The sequence below is a fragment of the Pteronotus mesoamericanus genome, unplaced genomic scaffold (genome assembly GCF_021234165.1).
Source record: "Pteronotus mesoamericanus isolate MK-2021 breed Mesoamerican mustached bat unplaced genomic scaffold, CSHL_Meso_final contig_291, whole genome shotgun sequence".
In the NCBI taxonomy this organism is placed as follows: Eukaryota; Metazoa; Chordata; class Mammalia; order Chiroptera; family Mormoopidae; genus Pteronotus; species Pteronotus mesoamericanus.
In genome coordinates this window covers 6,130,419-6,155,177 of record NW_026555124.1, presented here as the reverse complement: position 1 = coordinate 6,155,177, position 24,759 = coordinate 6,130,419, and the positions used below count along the sequence as shown (strand labels likewise).

General features: G+C 37.6%; 3 protein-coding genes and 1 pseudogene across 5 annotated transcripts in view; 3 read left to right on the top strand and 1 right to left on the bottom strand.

Moving 5' to 3' along the window:
- ASB3 (ankyrin repeat and SOCS box containing 3) overlaps window positions 1–20,406 on the bottom strand; it is an 89,555-nt gene extending 69,149 nt beyond the window's left edge. For 2 of the 3 annotated variants that reach the window (XM_054575447.1, XM_054575449.1), the window contains exons 1-2: window positions 6,266–6,430; window positions 2,129–2,337 (exon numbers count right to left, since the gene is read on the bottom strand). In XM_054575447.1, coding sequence (XP_054431422.1) covers window positions 2,129–2,324 — 196 coding nt within the window. In that variant the 5' untranslated portion in view covers window positions 2,325–2,337; window positions 6,266–6,430. Of the gene's footprint in view, window positions 1–2,128; window positions 2,338–6,265; window positions 6,431–20,253 lie in introns of those variants that run through there. The other variant, XM_054575448.1, reaches the window with a different exon arrangement.
- Window positions 105–709, top strand: LOC129072062 (40S ribosomal protein S24-like; annotated as a pseudogene).
- Window positions 6,522–17,080, top strand: CHAC2 (ChaC glutathione specific gamma-glutamylcyclotransferase 2). The gene is made up of 3 exons (XM_054575452.1): window positions 6,522–6,719; window positions 11,714–11,749; window positions 15,968–17,080. The coding sequence occupies exons 1-3, from the start codon at window positions 6,585–6,587 to the stop codon at window positions 16,349–16,351; spliced, it is 555 nt and encodes a 184-aa protein (XP_054431427.1). The 5' UTR covers window positions 6,522–6,584; the 3' UTR covers window positions 16,352–17,080.
- A 70-nt stretch (window positions 20,407–20,476) lies between the features above and the next one.
- Window positions 20,477–24,759, top strand: part of ERLEC1 (endoplasmic reticulum lectin 1) — a 26,681-nt gene continuing 22,398 nt past the window's right edge. The window contains exon 1 of the mRNA XM_054575450.1: window positions 20,477–20,804. Within this exon, the coding sequence (XP_054431425.1) occupies window positions 20,643–20,804 (162 nt within the window). The 5' untranslated portion in view covers window positions 20,477–20,642. The remainder of the gene's footprint in view (window positions 20,805–24,759) is intronic.

Sequence of the window (24,759 nt, the reverse complement as noted above, 5' to 3'; positions counted from 1 at the left end):
CCATTAAAACAGAACAAAAGCAAAAACAAAAAAACCCCACACCACTCTTTTCCTCCCTGGCTTCTTGGAGACTGGATGCCATCATAAACAAACAGCACATAACTATCTGCACCTGAAAGTTCATGGCCAAAAGAGTACTTCAGCCAAAACAAATGGTCATTGCCATCCTTCACCCTGGGAAGGCAACAGTACTTAAGACAGAAATCTAGGAAAAACTAGCCAAGATGTACAAGACCACCCCAGATATCAGCTCTGTATTTGGATTCAGAACCCATTTTGATGGTAGCAAGATAACTGGCTTTGGCATGATTTATGATTCTTTACATTATGCAAAGAGAAATAAACCTAAACACAGACTAGTAAGACATGGCCAGTATGAGCCCTGGACAGTGTGGCTGAGTGGACTGAGTGCTAGCCTGTGAACCAAAGGGTCACTGGATATATTCCCAGTCAGAGAACGTATCTCAGTTGCAGGCCAGTCCCCCCCAGTAGGGGGCGCTCAAGAGGCAACCACACAACCACACATTGATGTTTCTCTCCCTCTCTCCTCCCTCCTTTCCCTTTTCTCTATAAATAAATAAATAAATAAAATGTCTAAAAAAAAAAAAGACATAGTCAGTATGAGAAGAAGAAGACCTCAAGAAAACAGCAAAAGGAAGGCAAGAACAAGATGACTGCAAAGGTTATTGTTGGTGCTGGCAAAAAGTGAGCTGGAGATGAAACAATAGAAGGAGTAAAGATTCTTCAGTGACTTTATCTGTGGTGATTGTGAAGATTTTTTGCAAAAGGATTAATAAATTAAGAAATTTAAACAAAAACTACACTAAAAATAATGTAAGGATCATTTCCTTTCCCATGCATGAAGTAAGGAATTAGTAATTCTGATAAGCTATGGCCCCCAAAGTCTAAAATTCGAGTAGTTATACCTGGTGGTAGACAGAGAAGTATGCAGAGAAGAAATCTGAATTTCCATGACCAATGAAATCTACATAAATGTTTCACTGAGGGTTATTACAGAGTTCAACCTCAGTTTAAATTAACCAAATTATGAAAATGTTTACTTTGATAAAATGTTTGGAAACATGCTACAGTGAAAAAAACAAAAATAAAAACACATGGCTGTAGAGTCAGAGAGAAATGGGTTCAAATCAAATATCCTCGTTTATTATATGACCTATGACAAGTCAACTTCTCTGAGCCTTGGTTTTTTTCACCAATAAAATGAGAATAATATTGCCTCAATAACAGTTTTGTATGTATTAGGTAAATAATGAAAATCAAGACTATTACAAAGCAGTGCTCAATCACCACCATTAATTCTCTTCCCATCCTGTCTCCTGAGTGTCAGAATCTCCCATTTAGACTCATTTACTGAGCCCTTCACTCAGTAGTGTGCTGGTAAACATGTAACTGGCTCCAGAAAAGGGGGGGAAGCCCAGTTACAGCACTGGTTTGTAGCACTGGCTGATTTCTGTATTGTAAATACTCCCATATAACTTATCTCTAGTTACAAGCAAGAAGTCAACTTGGAAATGTGCAGTAGCACATGAGGGCTCTTTGTCCCATTACTCTGTTTTATCTGTTTTCCACAACACTTTTACCTTTTGAAATTATCTTGGTTAACTGTGTAGGTATTTACTGTCTGTTTTCCTGAAAGGAATAAAAGCACCATAAAAGCCGGGAACTTGTCCATCAGGTTTTCTAATTGCGCTCAGCAAATACAAAGTCAAAGTAATTGGAAAGATTCCCCAAATTAAGGACACTGTAAAGTATTTCAAAAAAAGAAAAGATTGATTCAAGCAAAATACTCACACTCTCAATATCAGTTAACACTGCTCCTTTTGTTTAGAAAAAAGAATAACCATGGCCAGTAACTACCGAATGCTTAAACCTAGCTCAGATAATAAAAATGTGTCAGGCACAAGCACTTCCGTATAAAAGACAACATTTATAGATTTCCAGTTGGAACACATACAACCCGAGGCAAGCAATCCTATCATTCTTAATAATGCACAGGCAGTTATTTTATGGTTATAGAAAGGCAAACAAGTAGGTCATGTATTACCACTGGTTTATGATATTAATCCAGCTAGGAGGCTCACCCTCCCACACCCTGAATTTACTTTACCTGTATGAATTAACATCCGCAAACATTCTACAGAGTTGTGATAAGCTGCTTCATGAATTGGCATCCATCCCCTATTATCAGCAACATCAACGCTCAGTCCCTTTTTGAGCAGTTTTCTTAAGACTTTAACATTGCCTTCCCTGGCAGCAAGTCCAACCATGGAGCATGTGTCAGAGTAAGCCTCTGTAAAATCCATTCTTTTGACCAGTCTACAAAACAAGGCAGAAAGAAAACACCAGAGTCAATAAAATAACACTAAACTCCTAGAGATTAGCAGAACGAAGTGGGCCCATCTCGCATCTCTCACACATAACTGCTGAGGAAGAGCCTGAGAAGAAGAAATAGACCTGTCATGCCTCAGCCTCTGCCTCTAACCCAGAAAGTCTCTCTGGGGAACTGAAATTCCTTGAAATGTTCTTATCAAACACATCAAGGAATTTTAAATGTTCTATCATTCTTTCTCTGGCAATGTTGTCTGAGCAGCTCCTTCCTGCAGGCTTCTGCTCCTACTCATACCCCACAGAAATGTACTCACTAGAACTCTGTTGATGAGAGAGCTAAATGCCTCCAATTAATCCCAAATGCATACAGAGATGGTCATTTAATGACCAGCAATGCTCAGCCTCAAGAATTAATTTATAGCCCTTTACAGCAAAAAGCTAAACTCAATAAGGCTATAAAAGAAATGAGGGACATTTATGGAAAGAACAAAGATAACCTTGGTTCGGTGGGTCATTTGGTTAGAGCATCATCCCCATTCAGCAAAAAGACTATGGTTCAATCTGTGATCAGGATACATACCTAGGTTTCAGATTCAATCCCCAGTCAGGGCACCTGTGGGAGGCAACCAATAAATGTTTCTCTTTCTCTCTCCCTCTCCCTCTCTATCTCCCTCTTCCTGTCTCTCTAAAATCAAAAAACATATCCTCAGGTAAGAATTTTTAAAAAAGAACAAAGGTAAGTAGCAAATTTAGTTTTCGTGCCCCAGGTGGTCTTTTCCAGAAGGGGCTAAACACTCAGGTTCTCTTTCTTTGACAAAACAGTCACACGAACAGAATATATTAAAACTCTTAAAGAACATCATAAATAGATGTGTCCACTTTTCCTACATCAGCCCAGAAATTTCTTCACAGCATATTGCCCTCTTCCTCATCATCTCCCTTAAAAGTTTATTTCAAGTAAGTGTACAATGTAACTCTCAGTATATGATTCTCAAAGAGACAGTTTCTGGTTAGTCTCACTGTGAGGTGGGTCGGGCTAAGATTCAGGATTCTCAGAATAGTTAGTTCCCAAGGGCTGGTCCCTCTCAGTAGCATTCTGATCTCATCCTTCCTCTTAGTTTTTCTAATCATCATAGGAGGTAATTCAAAAAATACCAACATGTCTAGTCTGATACAGGGGAAAAACTTTATAGAACCACATTATAAATAATTTATCCAGAAAAGGAAGGTTTGAGAGAATAGGTTTTAAACAAGCACAAAGTACTTCCCATATAAAATTGAAACTTACATTTAAATATAAAGCTGTAACTGCAGAAGTTGATTGTACAATGAGTCAAACAGCTAAGGTAGCAATGGATTAATTTGATCAAATCTACTAGGCCATTATTAGGAAAGTAAAGATATTTATTACAAAACATTTAATTATTCAGCCCTGGCTGATGTGGCTCAGTGGATTGAGTGCTGGCCTGTGAACCAAAGGGTCACTAGTTCAATTCCGAGCCTGGGCACATGACTAGGTTGTGGGCCAGCTCCCTGGTTGGGGGCATGTGAAAGGCAACCATACATTGATGTTTCTCTCCCTTTCTTTCTTTCTCCCTCCCTTCCCCTCTTGCTAAAAATAAATAAATATAATCTTTAAAATAATTTAATTATTCAGTTATTTACTGAGCACAAACTAAATGATTAGCAATAGAGAGGATATAAATATATGATTCTATCTCGTTATGTACAGTCTCATAAAAATGATAAGTACACGTGATTCAAAGTAAAAAAGCACAAAGTGCCGTAAGAGAAGTATAAAGAACCATGGCAGTCAAAAAAGAGAGAACTACTTCAATTCAGTGAGGGATATGAGCTGGGCTAAGAGAAAGACAGGGAGGGTTTCACGATGGGCAGAAGGAAAGACAGAACCAAACTCACAGAAATGAACAAGCAAGGGTGAGTAAAGGAAAGGACGGTAGATGACGGGAACAATTATTTCACTTTGTAAGGAGGATTAGGTAAACAAAAAACAACAGGAAAATGAGATTATAGAGATAACTGAAGCCAAACTGTGGAGAATCTTAAATGTTAAACTATACTTTTTTGAACCATGCTAATTTCTCATTACATCCAAGTTACACAAACACATGCACACAAACACACACACTTTAAGGCAATTTATAAGCATATTCATCTAATATAAGAAAAAAACATTTCCTACATAGAAAAAACAGACACAAACAATAACCCTATTCCAAAGACATTAAAAACAACATTCAAGTAAAAACAGGTATGCATCTTTTTCCAAATTTTACTGACTTTTCTCACAATTAGGAACAATATTAATGGATCTAGATTAACAGTCAATAATCTGGAAAAAAATATCACAACTGGGCAATATCTTTGAGCTTCTTAGTGGAAGGAGAAGTCAAAAGTAATGGCCTATAATAGCAGGATCATCCCCTTCAATCCTTAGTACCAACTAGTTAAGATGAATAAAGTGTTTATAAGATCTCCTTTTAGAAAAACTTTCCTATGTGCTAAACTAAAAGAGTACAACCACATGTGATGTGTAAACCTCAAATGGATCCTGGATTGGTGGGGGAAAAAAACTACAAAAGCAATTTTGAGATAATTATGGAAATCAGGATATAAAATAGATATTTGATGATGTAATTAGTTAATTTCCTTAGATGTGATCATGAATGGCACTGTGGTTATTAGGATAATGTCTTTATTCTTGTAAGTATTTAGCAGTGAAAAATCATACCACATACAACTTACCTCAAATATTTTAGATTAAACAGTATATACAGAGAAAAAAAATAAAACTGTGGCAAACATGTTATTGGATCCCCATTGAGGGTATACGAAAGATCACTACGCTTTTTTTTTTCCTCCAACTTTTCTGTATGTTTGAAAGTTTTTAAATTTTTTTTGTATTTTTTCCATTACCATTTAACCCCTTATAGCCTCCTCCCCGCTGCAATCACCACACTCTTTTCCATGACCCTGAGTGCTTTCTCCTTTTTACTAGATCCCTCCACCCCCTAACCTCCAATTTTTCTGTATGTCTGAAATTTTTCAAAAAAGTTTGGCGGGGAGGGGGAAGTGGAGGGAAACTAACCATCTCAGGCAATGTAAAAATACAACTTAAGACAAAATATAAAACCAATGTTATTCTTAAATTCAGTTTTTCATTGTAGAAGTTTCCTGGTGATTTCTTAAGAGCACAAGTAATACTCTTTGAACCTGAGTGTTTTAGTCTTTTTTATAAAGCTAAAGACCATGAAATAGTTAGAAATCCTCAGGAAAGAACAATCATTTGATAACTCTTTTACTTTCACACACAGAAACACAGCCGTGATATTAGCTCTAACCAGATTTTAACATTTTGTAGGATCCTTGACCTGTTGGGGAAACTCATGAAATCTAAAAAATCTCTTCTCAGAAAAATGCACGTAGCGCCCAAACGTTGTATACAATTTCAAGAGGTTCCCCAGATAGCTTCCAACGCCTCTACATGAGCTGAGAACCTTTGCCTACTCTTTTCTAAGAAAGCTACTGAGAATACTAAAGACGAATTAAGGTCGTTTTGCGTGTAAACTTTAAATACATAAGCAAACTTCGTTGCATTAATAACTTTCATAAGCATAAAACTTCTGTAATAAACTTCCTGTTTTTATTTGAAAGGCAGATGATTTTTAAAAGTGTGAATAAAGTCAAATACAGATTGCATTCCCAGCTTGCGTTCCTATGGCTGCTGTTACATGAGAAGAAATTCCGTTTTCAAAGCCGAACAAAATGTCCTTCTACGTGCTAACTGCCACACACATATCTCTCTTCTCGGTACCCAGACGACACCAGCCAGGACTCCTGTCCTTTCCCTTCTCCTTACCCTACCCCAGTTCGAAAAAAAGCAGACAGTTCCAACCTCAGAGCCACAAATCCCAGAAAAGGATTGTGGGTATTGCAGTCCTCTGCACACGCGCACCAGAGGAAGGTTAATGTGGTTTACGGAGGCTGCAGGAGAATCTTTGTTTAGCATTCTGAAGATCAATGCTTCTAAGCGAGAAAATAAAATAATGTTGACCAAGACAGAGCCGGAAAACGGACCTCGAACTTCAAGTCCCAGAGTATTTTGCGCCACCAGGTAACGCGCCTGCGCACTGCTCAGCCGGTAACTCGCCTCGGACAAGCGGCGGACCCGGCCGGCACTCCCGCCACTGTCCTGGTGAAGGTGCAGGCGAAAAATGTGGGTTTTTGGTTACGGGTCACTGATCTGGAAGGTGGATTTCCCATATCAGGACAAGCTGGTCGGATGCATCACAGGCTACAGCAGGCGCTTCTGGCAAGGAAGTACAGACCACCGTGGAGTCCCCGGCAAGGTGAGCCACAAGTCAGTGCCCTACACTTATTGTCCCCAGTGTGCTGTTCCCCACCGGCTGGCCCATCTCTGTGGGACCCACACCCTAAAGCTTCCCAGCGCCAAGTATGTCAGTTAGGGATAATGTTGTTACATCTGTGCAAGGTCTTCCTCAGCTACGGGACTCCCACCTCTCCCAAACCTGGGGTACTCCTTCAATATCCTCTTGAGACTGTAGCGGTTAGTTTCTTGAGCAGGCAGGAAACGCAGGGACAAGCACACAAGCTCACACAAGGCTGAAAGGCTGCCAAGGGGCCCCCTATCTTGGGTACCTCTGCCAAAAAAAAAAAAAAAAAAAAAAACAACCTGGCGGGGATATCAACATTTGAGTCACCACGGAGTCGAAATACTAATGTCAACTTGCAAATTCAGCTTTTTGGCAATTAAATTTGTTGACACTTCTGCATTTTGGCAGATTCTGACTGGTTTGAATTTAAACGTGTGTTATTTCTGGGTTTTCTTTAATGTCTTCCCAAAGGCTTATTTTATGACACCTGCGGTCAGAGAAGAACTAGTTTCCAAAATTACTCGGGTTATTAAAGAGCTTACTTTGATCACTTTGGTTGTCAAGTACTGTACTAGCAAAGTTACAGTAAATCAGTTCCCAATTTGTTACTTGAGTAACACAGTATCCATTACTATATCCACCATTATTTTAATGTTTCTCGATGGTTCTCTAAATTACAAATATGAAATGTAAGTCCTTTGATCCATTTTTCAGTCAGTCACCCAAAGACATCCATCTCAATATATTTGTACAGAAAATTAGTCGCAGCTCACTGCGTATGGAAATCAGCCTTGTACTGGCTGTAAAACAAATAAGCCATAAATAATATTTAGTTTGGGGTAACTATTCAGACAACTCGAACACTTGTTTTAATTAGTTTAAACTTTTGGAAGAGTTTAACATTTTTTATTGCTTAAGTTCTCTAAAATACTCTGAAAGTTATATGAGTTCAATTGCTGTTTTTTAAAAAGATTAATACTGGCCCAAAAGCACAAATCTAAAATGCTAGAAATTTGTTGTAGAGAGAAATTAGGGTCAATTCCAAAGAAACACCTGCAGTAGTGGAAAGAGGAAGAGAGAAAGGCCATACAGTAGTTTGCACCTGCTCATAAGAGACATGGGATTAAAATCTCAAAAAGAACCTGAGTTAGAAGCCATTCTATCTCAACTAGAGTTGATTAAGAATTTGGCTTTAAGGTAAATAGAAGACTTGAAAACAGAGGAGTGAGTTAGAGCAAATGCACATTTATAGGTCTGTACACTTACAGAGAAACTTCAAAGTATCTCTAAGAATGTTTATAAAATAATATTTAAGACTTTAAGGAACCAAGTTAAATAAAATGCCTTTTGAGTTGTCAGCTATGAACAATTAATACTGCCATTCTGAAAAGAAAAGCCTTAGCCAAGCCTCCAGTTTTAATGATTTTTTTTAAGATTTTATTTACTTATTCATTTTAAGAACAAGGGAAAGGGAGAGAGAGAAACATCAATCAGTTGCCTCTAGTACAAGCCCCCGGGACCAGCTCACAACTAAGGCATGTATGTGGCCTGACAGAACTTACCCTTCACTTTGCAGGACAGTGCACAACCGAGTCACTCAGATCAGGGCTTAATGACCAAGTATTAAATATCTATGAATAAGGTTATAATAGCATATTTTACTACTCTAGTCTCAACCAAAATGTACACATTTGCTATTCAGTACATTGAGATATGTACACTGTGAGAACAGACTGATAAGAAATTGTCAAGTCAATATAACATGGTTCTTTAAAAGAAAGGAGCTATAAAAGCCAGTATCTCTCTTTTCACTTATGTTTACTAAAAGATAAAGCAGGAAAGTTGGGGGGGACTGCAATAGTTTTTAACTGTAATACCTTTACACCTACTGTTATTTAAATAATCCATCATAGCAAATTAAAGAAAAGTCTAAATACCAAACATTTTCTAAGTATAATAGCCTGTTTAAAAAAAAAAACTGGAAAAAACATTATTTACTTCACATTTTTCATTATAATGGATCACCAACCTTAGGTAAATATTAACTGTCTGACAAACAAGAATGCAAAAGCCTACAGAAATATCCTGCAAATTAAAAGAATGACATAGACGCTATATAGGACTATGTTTTTTACAGCAACATATGCTCCTAGTAAGTTAGTCATTATTATGTATGAAAGATAATATTATTAAACAAACTGTAAACTTATTTCCACATACTGCAATGTGCTATTTGTAGGAAAAATACCAAACCTACTTGCTTTATTAACTTATGCTTTCTTTCTGGCTTCATTAAACTTTAATTTTTCACTGCTTCATCAAGCATCTCATTTATATATAACAAACTGGCAATTTCTCATCAAATTAAAGATTTATTTAAATGTGAAAATTTTTTTACATCAGAGAAAATATAAATTTCCATTTCAAAAAAGAGGAAATATTTTAACACAAGATAATCATGAACATTTACTAAATCTCTAACTTTTCTAGATCAGAAACATTACTCATTACCCAAGGAAAGCACCCTCATGACCCATATGACACGTCCTCCAATTCCATTCAGCTGGAAAGACCCCTCCTTCAGTCTCAATCCTCCCCAAAAAGCATTTAAGTAGATTTACAAATTTACATTGTTTCTCTATAACATATATTTACATTTTAGGGACAAACAAGTTTTAGAAAATATTTCCTAGTAAATATGTCAGTATTGCCAGCAGTCTATGTCTTTCATCCATAGCAGTAACAAGGATTCATTAATTTTTCCCTTAAGAGGACTCTCTATATAATCTGCTTTCTGTTTCAACTGCCACCACCTAAATCCAAGACTTTATTACCCCTCCTCCTCCTTTCAACAATTACTACTGAGCACTTACATATAAGGGGACACCTATGCAAAGAACAATGCTTGGTAAGTACTCTAATGGAAATTAATAAAAGATACGATGAGAGTTTAGGAGAAGAGCTACTGTTGCAGTCACCTGGGGAGTCACCCAAGCCTTAATGGAGAATGTGGCAGAAGAATATCACAGAAATATAAAAGAAGAAAGGGCATTCCACACTGGGACCAGTACATCCAAAGATACAAATGTTTGTAAACGTTATAAATGATTCGGTACAGTTTGAGGAGAAAAGTGGTAAGAAATTAGGTTTGTGGTTAAGTCATGCTAAGGGATCTTTTTTATCCTGTAGAATATAACCCTGAAAAATTCAAAGCACAGGAATGGCCCAATTTTTGCACAGAAAGTTATTCTAGGCCCAAGTAGAGAACAGACTGAAGGGGAGCAAAACTAGAAGCAGGCAGTGAGATCCCTCAGAAAGCCACTGAAGGATGAAGGGGAACCAGATGCAAAAGAGAATCAGAAGACAGGGCTATCAAAAATTGGTGACTTGGCCGGATGTAAAAGGGAGGCAAAGAAGGGTGCAGTACAGAACTTGTCACCTGGACCACTAACATTTCTTACTGAGAATCCACCTCCTTCCCACTCTACTCTGCAGTACTATACACTTTACCACAATGATCTTCCCAAAACACTGCTTTTATCATGCCAATCACCTACTCATATTCTAGAGTAGCTGCATATTTCCTATTTCTCCCAAATTTCAGCAGCTTATTTCCCACTGTCCCCCAATTTCAACTCCACTCTTTGGCTTTTCAAAGCTGACTTCTGTCCTATTTCTCCAATTATCTTTCTGAATCATCTTCTCTACATAGGGGACCCTTTGCTAAAGTCAGACACGTGACGTGGTAGAATTCTGCCTCTAGGCCCTCACTCCGGAATTGCAGTGCCTTTTTGCCAGAATTTTATGTTCCATTCTAACCACTCAAGACCCAAAATTCTTATTGCACTTAATACCATACATCTTAGCCATTAAGTATTCTCTATCTATTCACATGTGAACTTATTCCAGAATTACAGTATCTCTTGGAAGTAAGAATCAAAGTTTTATCTTCTCTACAACACAGAGTATATATTCAGTAAATAGCTAATTCACTTGGAAATTGTAAGTATTATGGCAATACCCACATGACCCACACCACTATATAAATTCTCATTGTAGCATTATCTTAAGTAGAAAACAAATCAAATCTATATGTCCTAATATAAACACAGGAATGTTTATACTTCATTGATTATAGAATATTATGCAACTATTAAAATGTATGAGAAGACTAACAGGAAAATAAACAAAATCCAAAAATCCCTTATATTCCATGATTCCATTTTCAGCAAATTACCTACACAAGTAGACAAACGCTAGAAGGAAACAGCAACAAGGATGATATCAATAATCATCCTTGCACAATATGCATCAAGTAAGTAAAACTGTGGTTTACAACTCAACATTCTCACTAACGATGTTAACATGCACATACATATAACCTTTGGCACCAGGTAGGAATGATTCAGGTCAGAAACTCTCAGAGTGTGACCTAACAATGTGTTTATCAAGCCCTCAAACAATGTGTTTATCAAGCCCTCCAAGTAATTTTGACCTTGAGTTTAAGAACCACTTCCCTATAAAAATGTTCCCAAAAAGCCATCTTGGAGTGCCATGTTTTCTTCTCTAATAAACTTTCTGTGTTATTATTTTCCTAAGGAGAAAAATGACCAAAACTTTTATTTATAACTGCTTCTTCCTTCTGCCTTTCATTTCAGATGAGCCTTAGTCACAGGTGTGTTTTTTAATATATCCATTTAAGTCAATATAGTATCTACCTAATACATACAAGTTGAAGGAAATGGCTTAGAAAGGCCAAGATAAAGTGGATTCTTTTACTTAATTCACCTTAGAAGTTATTGTAAAACGTTTAAAAGCTTTTAGTATGAGCAAATGAAGTTAAAATATTCCATGTCAATTGCTAATGTTTGGTTAGTTGATGAACTTTGATTCAGAAAACAACAACAAAAAAAAATTATTATTTTTTTTTTTTACTTTTTTTAAAACAGCCTGGAAGAGTTGTGACTCTTGTTGAAGATCCTGGGGTATGGTATAAATTTTTTATAGTCTTTAATCATATAAGTTGTTGAGATGCTTCTCAGTTTTAATAAATGAAATTGTATTAAGTCATTAGAGATGATTTGAACTGCACTAGATCTAGAATACCTCTCTGTATTCACCTGTTAGAAAAAGTTGGAATGTAGAAGAACAAAAGAAGAGCAAATGGCATGTAGTCTCATTTATTTTTCTTAATGAGTTTATTGATTGAGTATTTTGTAGTCCTCTTTGACATGAATGGATCCAGCCCAGGTACCACTAAGAATCAAATGGAACCCTTAAAGCTCTCCACACATTTGCTAGGAGTCTAATATTTTCAGCAAAACTCCCAGGCAGGAAAGATTACCTTCTTTATTGTCTAAATTTATCAATAGCACAACAGGTTTTTTAACAGGTTTGAAGCACTAGAAAAGTTTTATTTACTCCATAGTTCTCTGTTTCTTAAATATTTTCAGTCATTTAATTGAGGTATAGATTCAAAGTTTTATACTGAAAAGTTAAAGATTTAACTTTAGAAAGGATTTTGATATACAAAAATCAGCAGCTAGTAACAGCAGATGATTAATGGTAAAATTATGAAATGCTTCCATAATTTACATTAGGAAAAGCATCTATAAAAATGGCTTTAAACTAGTAACTATAACTCTTAACTAAAAAGCTAATAAGTGGCACTCTATTTCTACAGAATGTTAATTCATTCAAGAAGACAATAGCAATGTAAAGTTTAATAAGTAAAGGTTGTCAAGAAACTAGAAACTATGTATTACAAACTGTAAATCTTGCTTATATCAGATATTTTTATTTTTTAATTACATTTTATGGGTTATGCTATTACTGTTGTCCCAATTTTTCTCCCTTTGCCCCCCTCCACCCAACATCCTCCATTCCCTCGGCAATTCCCCCACTGTTGTTCATGTACATGGGCCATGTGTGTTAAGTTCTTTGGCTACTCTGTGTCCTATGCTCTACTTTACATCCCCATAGCTATTGTGTAAATACATTTGTACTTCTTAATCCCCTCACCTCTTCAGCCATTCCCCCATACCCACCTGCCATTTGGCAATCAAAACACTCTCCACATCCATGATTCTGTCTCTGTTCTTGTTTGCTTAGTTTGATTTTTAGATTCAATTGTTGATAGATATGTATTTATTGCCATTTTATTGTTCATAGTTTTGATCTTTTTCTGAAATAATTTCCTTTAACATTTCATAGAATAATGGTTTGGTGATGATAAATACCTTTAGTTTTTTCTTGCCTGGGATGCTCTTTAACTGCCCTTCAATTCTAAATATCTTTGCAGGGTAGAGCAATCTTAGCTGTAGGTCCCTTCTCTTCATGACTTTGATTATTTCTTGCCAATCCCTTCTAGCCTACAGCTTCTTTTGAGAAATCAGCTCACAGTCTTATGAGAACTTCCCTGTAGGTAACTGCTTTTCTCTTTCTGCTTTTAAGATTCTCTCTTTAACCTTTGGCATTTTAATTATGATGCATCTTGGAGTGAGCCTCTGTATCCATCTTGTTTGGCACTCACTATTCTTCCTGTACTTGCATGTCTATTTCCGTCACCAAATAATTTCATTATTCTTTTAAAATAGATTTCCAATTTCTTACTTTCTCTTCTCTTTTTGGTACTCCTATGATGTAAATGTTTGAACACCTGAAGTTGCCCCTGAGGCTGCTTATAGTATCCTCGTTTCTTTGTATTCTTTTTTCTTCTTCTTGTTCTGATTGCTTGTTTTCTGTTTCCTTATGTTCCAAATCATTGATTTAATTCTCAGTTTCATCCACTGTACTGTTATTTCCCCGTAAATTGTTCTTTATTTCATTAGTGTATTCTTCATTTCTGACTGGATCTTTTTTATGCTGTTGAGTTCCTCACTAAGTTCCTTGACCATCCTTATGTTTTGAACTCTGCGTCTGATAGATTGCTTATCTCCATTTTGTTTAGTTTTTTTCCTGGAGTTTTGATCTGTTCTTTCATTTGTGCTATGTTTCTTTGCCTCCTCATTTTGGCTGCCTCGCTGTGTTTGTTTCCGTGTATTAGGTAGAGCTGCTATGACTCCCTGTCTTGGTAGCATTGCCTAATGTAGCAGGTGTCCTGTACAGTCCAGTGGCACCACCTCCCCTATCACCCAAGTTGGGTACTCAAGGTGCACTCTTCGTGTGGTCTGAGTACACCCTCCTCTTGTAGTTGAGCCTTGAGTGCTGTTTTCAGGTCAAGGGAGGATTTACCCAGGCCAGTCAGCTGCAAGGACTGCCTGTGACCACTGACCACCAACCTCCACCCTCCTTGGATGATCAGCAGGGGCAGGGTGGTGGTGCTCTGATGTGGTTTATAGCTGTCCACTGGCTGGGCTGTGCAAGCCCTGGGGTTTCCCAGGTGGTGCAGGCCAAGGTCAGCCCGCACCTGTGTTCTGCCTGGGGTCACCCTGCATGAGCTATAAAACAACCTGAGATGGCTGCCACTTGTGCTGTGCTTAGAGATCCCCAGGTGAAGCCAAGCTGTGAATCTAGGCTGGCTGCTGCTAGTGTAGTGCCTGGGGCCACACAGCAAGAGGTATGGAGGCTGGGGGCTCACTTAGGCAAGCTGTTGCTTGTTTGATAGGATTTTGGAAGTTGTAAAGCATAAGCCAAGACCAGCCATTCATATGGAAAAGTCACTATTAACAGCTTGGGTGGCCCCTTAAGTTGAGTGGGAACGGAATCTCAGGGGATCTCCAGGGCGGGGCAGACAGTGTTAGCCAGGTTGATGGACTCTCAGATATGGCACCGACCTGTTTACTCTGTGGCTCTGTGTGGGGAGGGTTCAGAAAAGGGACAATGGTTTCTGCCTGCCTTTATGTCTAGGACAAAGTTGTTCCCTAGCTCTTGCCTTGATGCCAGACACTTCAGTTCCTCCCTGTATGCCACTGGTGCCTTTCAAACTGCTACCTTGTTGCTGGAGCTCAGAGGGAATGAGCCTAGCCCCTTGTGTAGGTTCTTTAAGGAGAACTGCTTGGGACTCCAGGAGTTTCTCCCACCCACTCAATCCCTGCTGGTTTTTGCAGGTAGAAGTTATGAGACTTATCTTCCTGGTACTAGAACTTTGGGCTGGGGGACCTGGTATGGGTCTGGGACTCCTTGTTCCCAAGATATCCCTCCTGAATTTTTATCCACCACACATGGGTGTGAGACCAGCCCATTCCATGTCTCTGCCCCACTACCAGTCTTAATGGATGTGATTTCTTTAATTCTGTACTTGTCAGACTTACACTGAACTTGATTTCTGATGGTTCTGAGTGATGGCTGTTCTATATTTTACTTGTAATTTTTATATGGTTTGTTTCTCTGTATTAGTTAGAGCTGCTATGACTCCCTGTCTTGGTAGCATTGCCTAATGTAGCAGGTGTGTGCCGTGTTTACCTATGCCATCTTGATTCTATCAGCTTTTCATCTTTCCACAGATATTTTATTATTACTAAAAAAAATATTTGCAGCTGAAGTACATTATTTTTACAGACACTTTGTTCTTGGGCTCCCTTGACAAAGAAAGGTTGTCATGTAGTATTCTGGGTGGAGATATTTACAAAGGATATTTCAAAGTTTAGGCAGTGAGGAGAGGAACAAATAATATGGCCTTAAGTAGTTTATTACTTTACTACAGAGCTTTTAAAACATAGAACCCTTTCTGAAAAAAAAAAAGTAATACGTAATACATGAAAAGATAAGTGATGCTCAGCTCCTAGCTGTAGGGAGGGGGTTGGGGTGTCCAAACCCTCCATGCCAGCACCCCAACAGTCATATCCAGAAAGCCTTTGAGGTAAACTCCAGGGTGGCTGTAACACTCGAATGCAGCAATTTGGAAACTACTGCCCTTTACCATTAGTAAAATGCTGATGGATTTAAATTTTTAGAACTATAGTTTTAATGACCAAATAAAGACCTATTATTTTTTTCAATTCCATCTCATTAAATACAATGCATACTTTCAAAAATTTAAAAAACAAAGATAATTATCCTGCTGTGCAAGGAAATAATTTTTTCATGTTGAAGAATTTAAGATGATTTCCTTTATTGTGTAGTATGTATCTCTTCAATGCACTAAGTAAAGGAAATTGCATTGATTTCTAAGAATATACATGATATTTTCTTAGATCACACATACTTTTACCTGCTTTAGCCTTGTAAATCATAAATAATATATTATTTTCATTTTTCAATAGGGTTGTGTATGGGGTGTTGCTTACAAACTGCCAGTAGGAAAGGAAGAAGAAGTAAAAGCATACCTTGACTTCAGAGAGAAAGGAGGCTACAGGACCACAACAGTCATTTTTTACCCAAAAGATCCCACTACAAAACCATTCACTGTGTTGCTATATATTGGAACATGTGATAATCCTAATTATCTTGGTCCTGCACCTCTGGAAGATATTGCTGAACAAATTTTTAATGCCGCTGGTCCAAGTGGAAGAAATACAGAATACCTTTTTGAACTTGCAAATTCTATTAGGAACCTTGTGCCAGAAGAAGCAGACGAGCATCTTTTCTCTTTGGAAAAATTAGTAAAAGAACGTTTAGAAGGAGAACAGAACCTCAACTGCTTATAAAGACCTAATCATTGACTTTTCCAAAGAAGCAGAACTTTCAGTCTTCAGAGAACAGTTTCACTGTGCAATGACAATATGATTTGGAAATGTATTTACTTGGAAGATCTCATTTATTTTTAATTTCATAGTCAAAATATCATCACAATTTGTAAGTTAGTTGCAAGTGTCCTGAAACACATATGTATTCAAAATATTAGGGTATAGTTTAAGAAAAAATTCAAGTTTTAATAATATAATGATTTCCTAACTATATGATATTGAACACTTGTAAGAGGTGCGTTCTTTAAAAAAAAAAAACAACAACAACAATGAAAGATTCAGTTCACAGCTTGGTTTTTTATCAGAATAAAAACAGTTTTGTTGTTTCATATCACGATACTATTTTGAAATTAGAGAATTACACCAAAAGTCCAATACAAATAATAAGGTATATACATTTAATATATTCCTGTACAATAATTCTGTAACCATGATTTAAAATATACAAGCTTAAAATAATGTGTAATTAGAAATATATAGTAATATGGGTAAGATTTTAGTCTTGATTATGAATTTCCTTGTTGGGGTATTAAATAAACCCTTTCCAATTTAAGCCAAACAATTAGCATTTTTAATATAAAAATGTCCTTGAAATTATAAAGTACTGTACCTCTCCTATTTTGAATAAATACATTTTACTACATGGGGAAAAACTCATTCAGCTAAAAAAGCACAAATTAAATAATACAAATCCACTAACAATGCAGTTTGTCATTTACTTTGTAGTAATCTTATACTGAAATATTTTAAAAAGATAGGTTTTCTGATATTACAAATTAACAAACATATATAAAGTGAAGGTTTGGTATTTGAAATGGCTTTTAGAATTGTAAATTATTTCAAGTAAGAAATGGTATTACCTGATCATGTGCTAGATCATTTGCTACATAGCTTTTTTTTCCCTCCTGGCTTGTAATCTAGACAAAGATATCCACTGAATAGTGTTGATGATGCCATTCAAGCAGAAACTATCCGTATACGTTATTAATTCATGTAGAATTAGCCTTGATTCAAACTAATCAGATTATTTCCAATTGTAAGTGATTCTCTCAAATAGGATATAGTCTCTCTAAAAGTCTTTCAATATGAAAAGAATTTCAGTGTCACATAAATCTAATATGAAACTTAATAAAAATTCTTCAAACCCAGGCATAACTAAATAAAGAATAAAAATAAGACTGTCCTACACAGTAGGAACGGTAGTCTTTTTCATGTTTTTCCATTTATTAACACCTTACTTTGGAATTTACTCAGCTATATAGCTTTTTAAATATTTTCCAACATTTTCAATATTAGTTTTCCAGAAGACATTTCACTTGTCCTTTGCAACAAGAAAGGTACTAATATTCATTAATGAATATCTCATAAGGATATTCCAGGCACTTTACATATGGAAGCATTTTTTCCATAACGCCTGTAAGCTTGTTTCCATAGTAACGTGCATACAGTTACTAATAAGTAGCAGAAATCCAGGTTTCTCTGACTCAAGCACAAGATCTTTCTACAACATATTTCAAAAACCACTTGACCTTAACCATCTTCACTACCCTGCATCTTCAAGGGGTATAAAAGATAAATGTTTTAGCTAATGAAACAGTGCATAATTGGTTACACAAAGATGTTAACTATGATAGCTACTTCCTCAAGTATAACGGGCCTATCCAAGATTCACATGCTATAGTTCACAATCACATAAGTGAATTCAAAGATTTAGCCTTTTATTTTACAAACAAACCTAGGTCTAAAGGAGTTTGTGACTCCCCAGTGATCCTTCTACCATTTACTATATAACTTAACAAAATATCAAGGGGAAGAGATTACTTTGTGATCCCTATTTATATGTCTTTCTAGCTTTCAGTTATAAGTTAGACAAGAAAATATGTGAACATAATGTGGTATACCATCAACATTTATAGGGAGGCCCTGTTCCAAGAGGCCCTGTTCCAAAAAGCCCAGGAACATGAATATTTATTTTCACTGAGATGGGGAAAAACATGACTAAAATGGAGAAGTTAAACAGTACTAAATTAGAGAAGCTAGGATTTGCAACCTCCAAAACAGAATCACAACAAAGGAACCGAGTAACCTAGGGCCTACTTTCGTTAGCAAAAACTCTCTCTTTACAGCCCTTGGAACTCACTTTCAAAACATTTTCCCTCATTGTGACCTAACAACACACAGAACTCAGGCTCTCATTTCTCAGAACATTAAATAGACCAAAAAGTCCGTTACATTTTTTTTTTCATACGATGGCTCTAATAGTGCTTAGCTGTCTTTAACTTTATTCAACCAAGTTCGTTAAATTGTATTGTGACAACTGTCATAACAGTGTGTATTAAAAAAAAATCAGCCTTAGCTGGTGTGGGTCAGTGGATTGAGCGCCTACCTGCAAACCAAAAGGTGAACTTCGGATTCCCAGTGTAGGGCACATACCTGCGTTGCAGGCCAGGTCCCCAGCAGGGGGCCCATGAAATGCACCCACAGACTAATGTATCTCTCCCTCTCTTTCTCCCTCTCTTACCCTCTCTAAAAATGAATAAGTAAAATCATTTTTTAAAAAATCAAAATTGGTGAATTTTTGTGCAGCCATTTTAATATTGAAGATAGAAAATCTGTAGCATTTGCAGCATATTATGCTTTATTATTTGAGGAAAGGTAAAAATGCAACTGAAATGCAGAAAAAGATTTGTGCAGTGTATGGAGAAGGTGCTGTGACTGATTAAACATGTCAAAAGTGGTTTGGGAAGTTTCTTGGTACTATTGGCATTTTGGCAGAATAATTCTTTGCTGTGGGGCTGTCTTATGCATTGAAGATTTTTAGCAGCATCCCAGCCTCTACCCACAGCCTCTACATTTGTCTCCCAATAAAGGGAGATAATCAACATACTCAAAGTCAATAAAGTTAGTGGTGAAAATGAAAAATGTGTCTTTTATTTTATGGGAACCCAACCCAAATAGTTAGGCTCTACGTATTAAGAATTCAAGTGTGTGTGCAAACCTTACATTGAGAAAAAGCACTTGTAATATAAATCTCTACTGGAGAACGGAAAAAAGAGAAACATAGACTTGTTCTACTCATTTCATTCATGCATTCATTGGTTGATTCTTGTAGGTGCCTTGACCAGATCTAACCCGCAACCTTGTCATATCCAGATGCTGCTCTAACCAGCTGAGCTACCCCCACACGGGTAACAATGGAATTTTTTATAAAAGATGGAGAACGGAATCCAGAACTTTGTGTCCTATTTTGAATGCAGGCAGATGTGCCAACTTCACGTGATTCATAACCTCACATTCACCGGGCCCTGAACCTCACAGAAGGAAACTAAGTTTCTTTGACAAAACAATCTAACAATTCATCTCTGAGATGAAGGAAAAGCCCCACGGGGGGTAAAAGTGTGGGGACAGTGATACCTAACTACCCTCCCCGATGAGAAGAGGCTCCATCAATGCCAACATCAGAAAATTACAGTATTCTTACATTATGACAGGTTTCCTCAGCTCAGGCATCCCCTAACCCAGGGCTGCTGAGACTAAGCAAACTGCCCTTGTTAGTCCGTAGGTGTTAAGTACAGACATAATCACCGCCACCCAAGGCAGAAGGGGCGGAAAGATGCTTCTGGCCAGAAGTATGAAGCGTGCAAATGCTAGATGCAGAGAGCGGGGAAAAGCAAGGTGCGAGAGTGAAGAGCAGTCAGGAACACTGTCACTTCTCACTTACTGCTACTTCAAATTTTCTCGCCTAAAGATCAGCACCTGCCCCACTCACATTCTCTCGGTTCTAGTGCGGGTAAAATTGTTGCCCACCCGCTGGAGAGCCGCGCGGGAGGCGGGAGGGCGCGGCCACCGCCTCCCGGACTCACCGGCTCTTTGTGCCACAACTTCTCTGCCGAAGAGACTGGTCCGACGCCGGGTCTAAAGGATTCCCCTCGCGGGAGGCAGCGACGTCCAGTTTCCCGGAGAAACTGCACTTGTGGGGAAACTAGCAAAGCTCGGCCTGTGTCGCGGCTTCCGTAGGCGGGCGGCTCGGCGGCCCCGGATGTTGATATGCCGCCTGCCCCGGAAACTGTGGCGGGTGGCCCAGCGGGGCAGGGGCGGTGTTGCCGGGCTCTCCGGAAGGAGACGTGGCGGCGGTTGAGCCCCGGCTTGCCTGGGCGTTTTAGTAGTCCCGCCGCCTCCTCCTCCTCCTCCCCCTCCTCTCCGCTGTGGCAGAGGAGCTTGTGTCGGTGGCTGGAGAAATCGGCGGTGGAGGATGGAGGAAGGAGGCGGCGGCGCGCGGAGTCTGGTCCCAGGCGGACCGGTGTTATTGGTCCTCTGCGGCCTCCTAGAGGCGTCCGGCGGCGGCCGAGCGCTCCCCCAACTCAGCGATGACATCCCTTTCCGAGTCAACTGGCCCGGCACCGAGTTCTCTCTGGTCAGTGCCCTCGCAAACCCCGTAGCCATCTCTTTCCCTGCACTAAGGGTTCGGCCCTTTCCTTCGGTATTTAACGCTTTCCCCCCACCCTGGAACCATCTCTGCAGACGGGTGTCTCCTTCCCCACTCCAACACTTCATTTACCTCGCGTTCATTCATTCATACAGCAAGTGTTTATCGAACACAATACGTGGAGATGCCCTGATGTTAAGCATTGGGAATCCAGCGGTCACCTGCTTTCCCTACCCCCTTTTTAAATGTCTCACTAGACTTGCTTACCAGCACTCCTTCCCTGTGGAGGAAGTTTTCTTAGAACCACGTTAGGAGTGCACTTTTATCTTTGGGAAGTCAGCTGCGGCTCTTCTACCACCTGCAGCCTTCCCTTTCAGTATTACACACCGCCCTGCCCACACACACACACCGGGTGTGTGTGTGGGCAGGGCAGATATGAGTTCCGTCTCTCCTCGTATTCGTTCCGTCTCTCTTGGATACGCACACGTAACCCGTATGCCCTGCTCTTCTCCCTCAGAAGTTGTTTTTGAGATGGCTATTTGGCCTGAGATGTCAACGACGCTCTATGCAGAATATCCTTTACAGTTCTGATGTACGGTTAGGACCCCAGAACGTGAGATTTTATGATCAGTTTTTCTACAGTGAGGAACATTTATAACCTCAGAGTAAGGAAAATCCGCAGTCCTCTTTGGGCAGTCGACTGCTGAAAAGTTTCCCTATCCACTATAGGCCAGTAAAAATTGTAGCCTTACATGATAGTTACCGTGTAGTGATTAATTCATTTGTTTCAAATTGAAGTCCTGGAGAATCAAAACTTTTTTAAAATTCTCATTCCAGTTACTTATTGTCATTTCATTTGAGACTATCTCAGTATGTTGTTCTATTACTATGTCATTGAAACATGAATAAGTGGTACCATCATGTGAAAACAAGATATACCAGGATAAAGGTTGCATCATAACCACTTTCTATTTGCAAATGCTAATTTTTGCTAATACTTCACACCTGGTTTGTTTCTCCACCACCTCTGCTTTCAGTTCTCCTATTCTGGTAGTTCAGATTTATCTAAGTAAATATTTCTCTGAGAAGCCCGGTTTATGTTTGGGTCAGTGCCATGAAATGTTGATAATACATTTAAATACTTATATAATAGCTGTAAGTCAGATATAACTTTAGCAGGGCTGGGGTTACTGTTTCCGAAGAGCACACTTGGAATGAATATGGTAAATGTTTAAAGAATATGATGATTAAAATTTTTCCTCTTGTGCCTGTGTTGTTTTTTTTTTCCTTTAAAAACTTATGCTGATATACAGCCCTGCAAACTTACTAACCTATAAATGGATGGCTTAAACCAGCCTTTTTAGAGGTTACTACCAAATTATTGTTCAGGGTTTTTTTCCTGGCACTTCTGCTTGCTGGCTAAAGAAGTTGTGCTATACCAACTTTTCACATATACGTCAATTTTATTTTGGAATTTGTTTTTTAATTACTTCTCTTTGGCAATACACCATAATCTAAGGTGGGCTCATTTGAAGATTTGGAGAGAGCTTTTTTTCTTTTTAACTTTGAGGTACTTCCAGAAAAATCTAGAGACATTTTTCTAAGAGTTGGCAAAAGATCTGTGGCCCTCAGGCCAAAAATAAGCCCCTAGAGACATAATTGGTCTTTGGATTTTTAAAAAATATTTTTATACTCTTAAGGCTTCCTTTCATACTATGTAATTGAAACTACAGTCCTCTTCTCCTGGTACTGTCATTTTTTTTTTTTTTATGGACCAGTTGGTTGCACATTTGTATAAAACTAAGCTGTATGAACTAGGGAGAGGGCCTTTACCTCTCTGCCATCTAAAGTTGGAAGGGACTAGATTAAATCTATTTTTTAGGTTTAAAATTCTTTGGTGCTTTAAATCATCTTCACATTCATATATGTCAAAAAATACATAATCGTTACAATTTTGCTTTCAAATATATTTAAAAAAAATATTAAGCACCAAAAATGTGTAAGGTTTAAAATGTTTAATTAAGGGTTATATTCTTTACTGGGTTTTAGCATTAAAATTTGTTTTTATGTGTATACTTTCTGAAATATTATTTTTAGGTCATTAAAGTATTCAGTTATTCATTACTTCACAGAGTTCATGGATTTCACCAAAATAAAACTGCAAAATAAGTCTAATTCTCTCTACTTCTGTTGTTAATATAGAAATGTATTCCCACTCAAAAACTTTCCCTAAACACTACACTTGGGAAGAGTAGTGACCAACTCCGTGGTTCCAAGCATGTTACATATTTTGACATGGTGCGCCACTGAGTTTGCTTTACCGTCTTCCAGGATTTGTTTCTCATCCTCTATCTTAATTCCTCCAGACTCATGTCAAACATTAGGATTTTCTCTGCTGCCAAGATATTTGTAAAGTTTCTTAACCTAAAAGTACCAAACCCCCTTTGTTTAGTGTCATTATATTAAAATTTGATTTTTACCAAATCACTAATATTACCTCTTATACTTTAAACACTTTAAGGTTTATCTTATGTAAAACAAGTTTTTTACACTAATTCTGTACACTCAGAATTTATTATATTTCATTTTCTTACAGTAAGAAACTTTCACAAAATCAGAAGAAAGCATGTTAGTAGTAGATCAAAAAAAATTTTTTTTACCTTAGAAAATCACAAAAGGTTAATAAAAAGGTTACTTTTTCCCAGTAATTTCTATTACAAAAAAGGGTAAAGTTTGTTACAAAATTTTATTACAAAAATTCTGTTAATAAAAATTTACCCTATTCTAATACAGTAGGGTAAAATTTGATCCCAATACATGACTCGCTATTTCAGTGTTTTCAGATAGAAGAATTTCTATTTGGTGTCTTTTATTGATGAGGAAAGCATCCCTTCCTAAACTAATGAAAGCCAAATCTTGTCAGCTTCACACAGAAATAATGGTGACTTCTGTTTCTTGTTACCCTTTACCTAAACCTTAAAAACAATAGGCAGAGAAATGAGTTTTCTTTATCATATAAAACCTAAGAGTAGTTTTTATTATAAAAAAAGAATTGTTTTCTCTTTGCTGTGGTTCCAGTCAAGCTGTTCCTTTTTTCATTGTTAACATAGTGGTGAACATGTTGGCAAATAAGTTGATATTGCTAGAGAATTCAACTTTAAACATTAGAGTTACATCTACTAAACAAATAGGGATGAATACATATAAGTACTAGTGTCTGCCTTAACTACAGGACAGCAATGATTTTACAAGACTTCAGACCATCCATTGATAAGTGAATGTGAGTCATGTTTTGCAGAATTCACTGTCATGTATTTTGAATATATCTGAAAACATTAAAAGGCATTATAATAGTTATAGCAATTTAGCGGCTCAACAAAATAAATGTTTCTAAGGATTCCTTTATCATAAATTTGACATTGCAACTCTCACTTTCAAATCTTTTTGATTCCCCTCTTCACTTTTAGTAGTCTTTTAAAAAAGGATCCTTGGGCTGGTATTAAAGGGTAAAGTAGGCCAAATATATGGTGACAGATGATTTGACTTTGGGTGGTGGGCACACACTGCAATATACAGATGATGTATCAGAAATGTGCACTTGAAACCTATATGATCTTATTAACCAATGTCACCCCAATAAATGCAGTTTTTTTTTAAAAAAGGATCATTGGCCGTAACCCAGGAATCTATAATCCAAGAAAATGTTAACAAAAGCTGGGTCAAGGCTTGTTATAACAGCAGTGTGCTTAGTTTCGTGTCTGGGCTGTGCTGCTCTTCTAACTGTTACCTTCAACAAGTTATTTGAACTCTGGCTTTTAGTTTCCTTTCCTATAGGTTGGATAGGATACTTTTTTTTAAGGATCAATGAATTAATAAAATGTAAAGGACTTAGAATGGTACTTTGGTGTAGTTAAAAGGGCTTAGAATGGTACTTTGGTGTTTT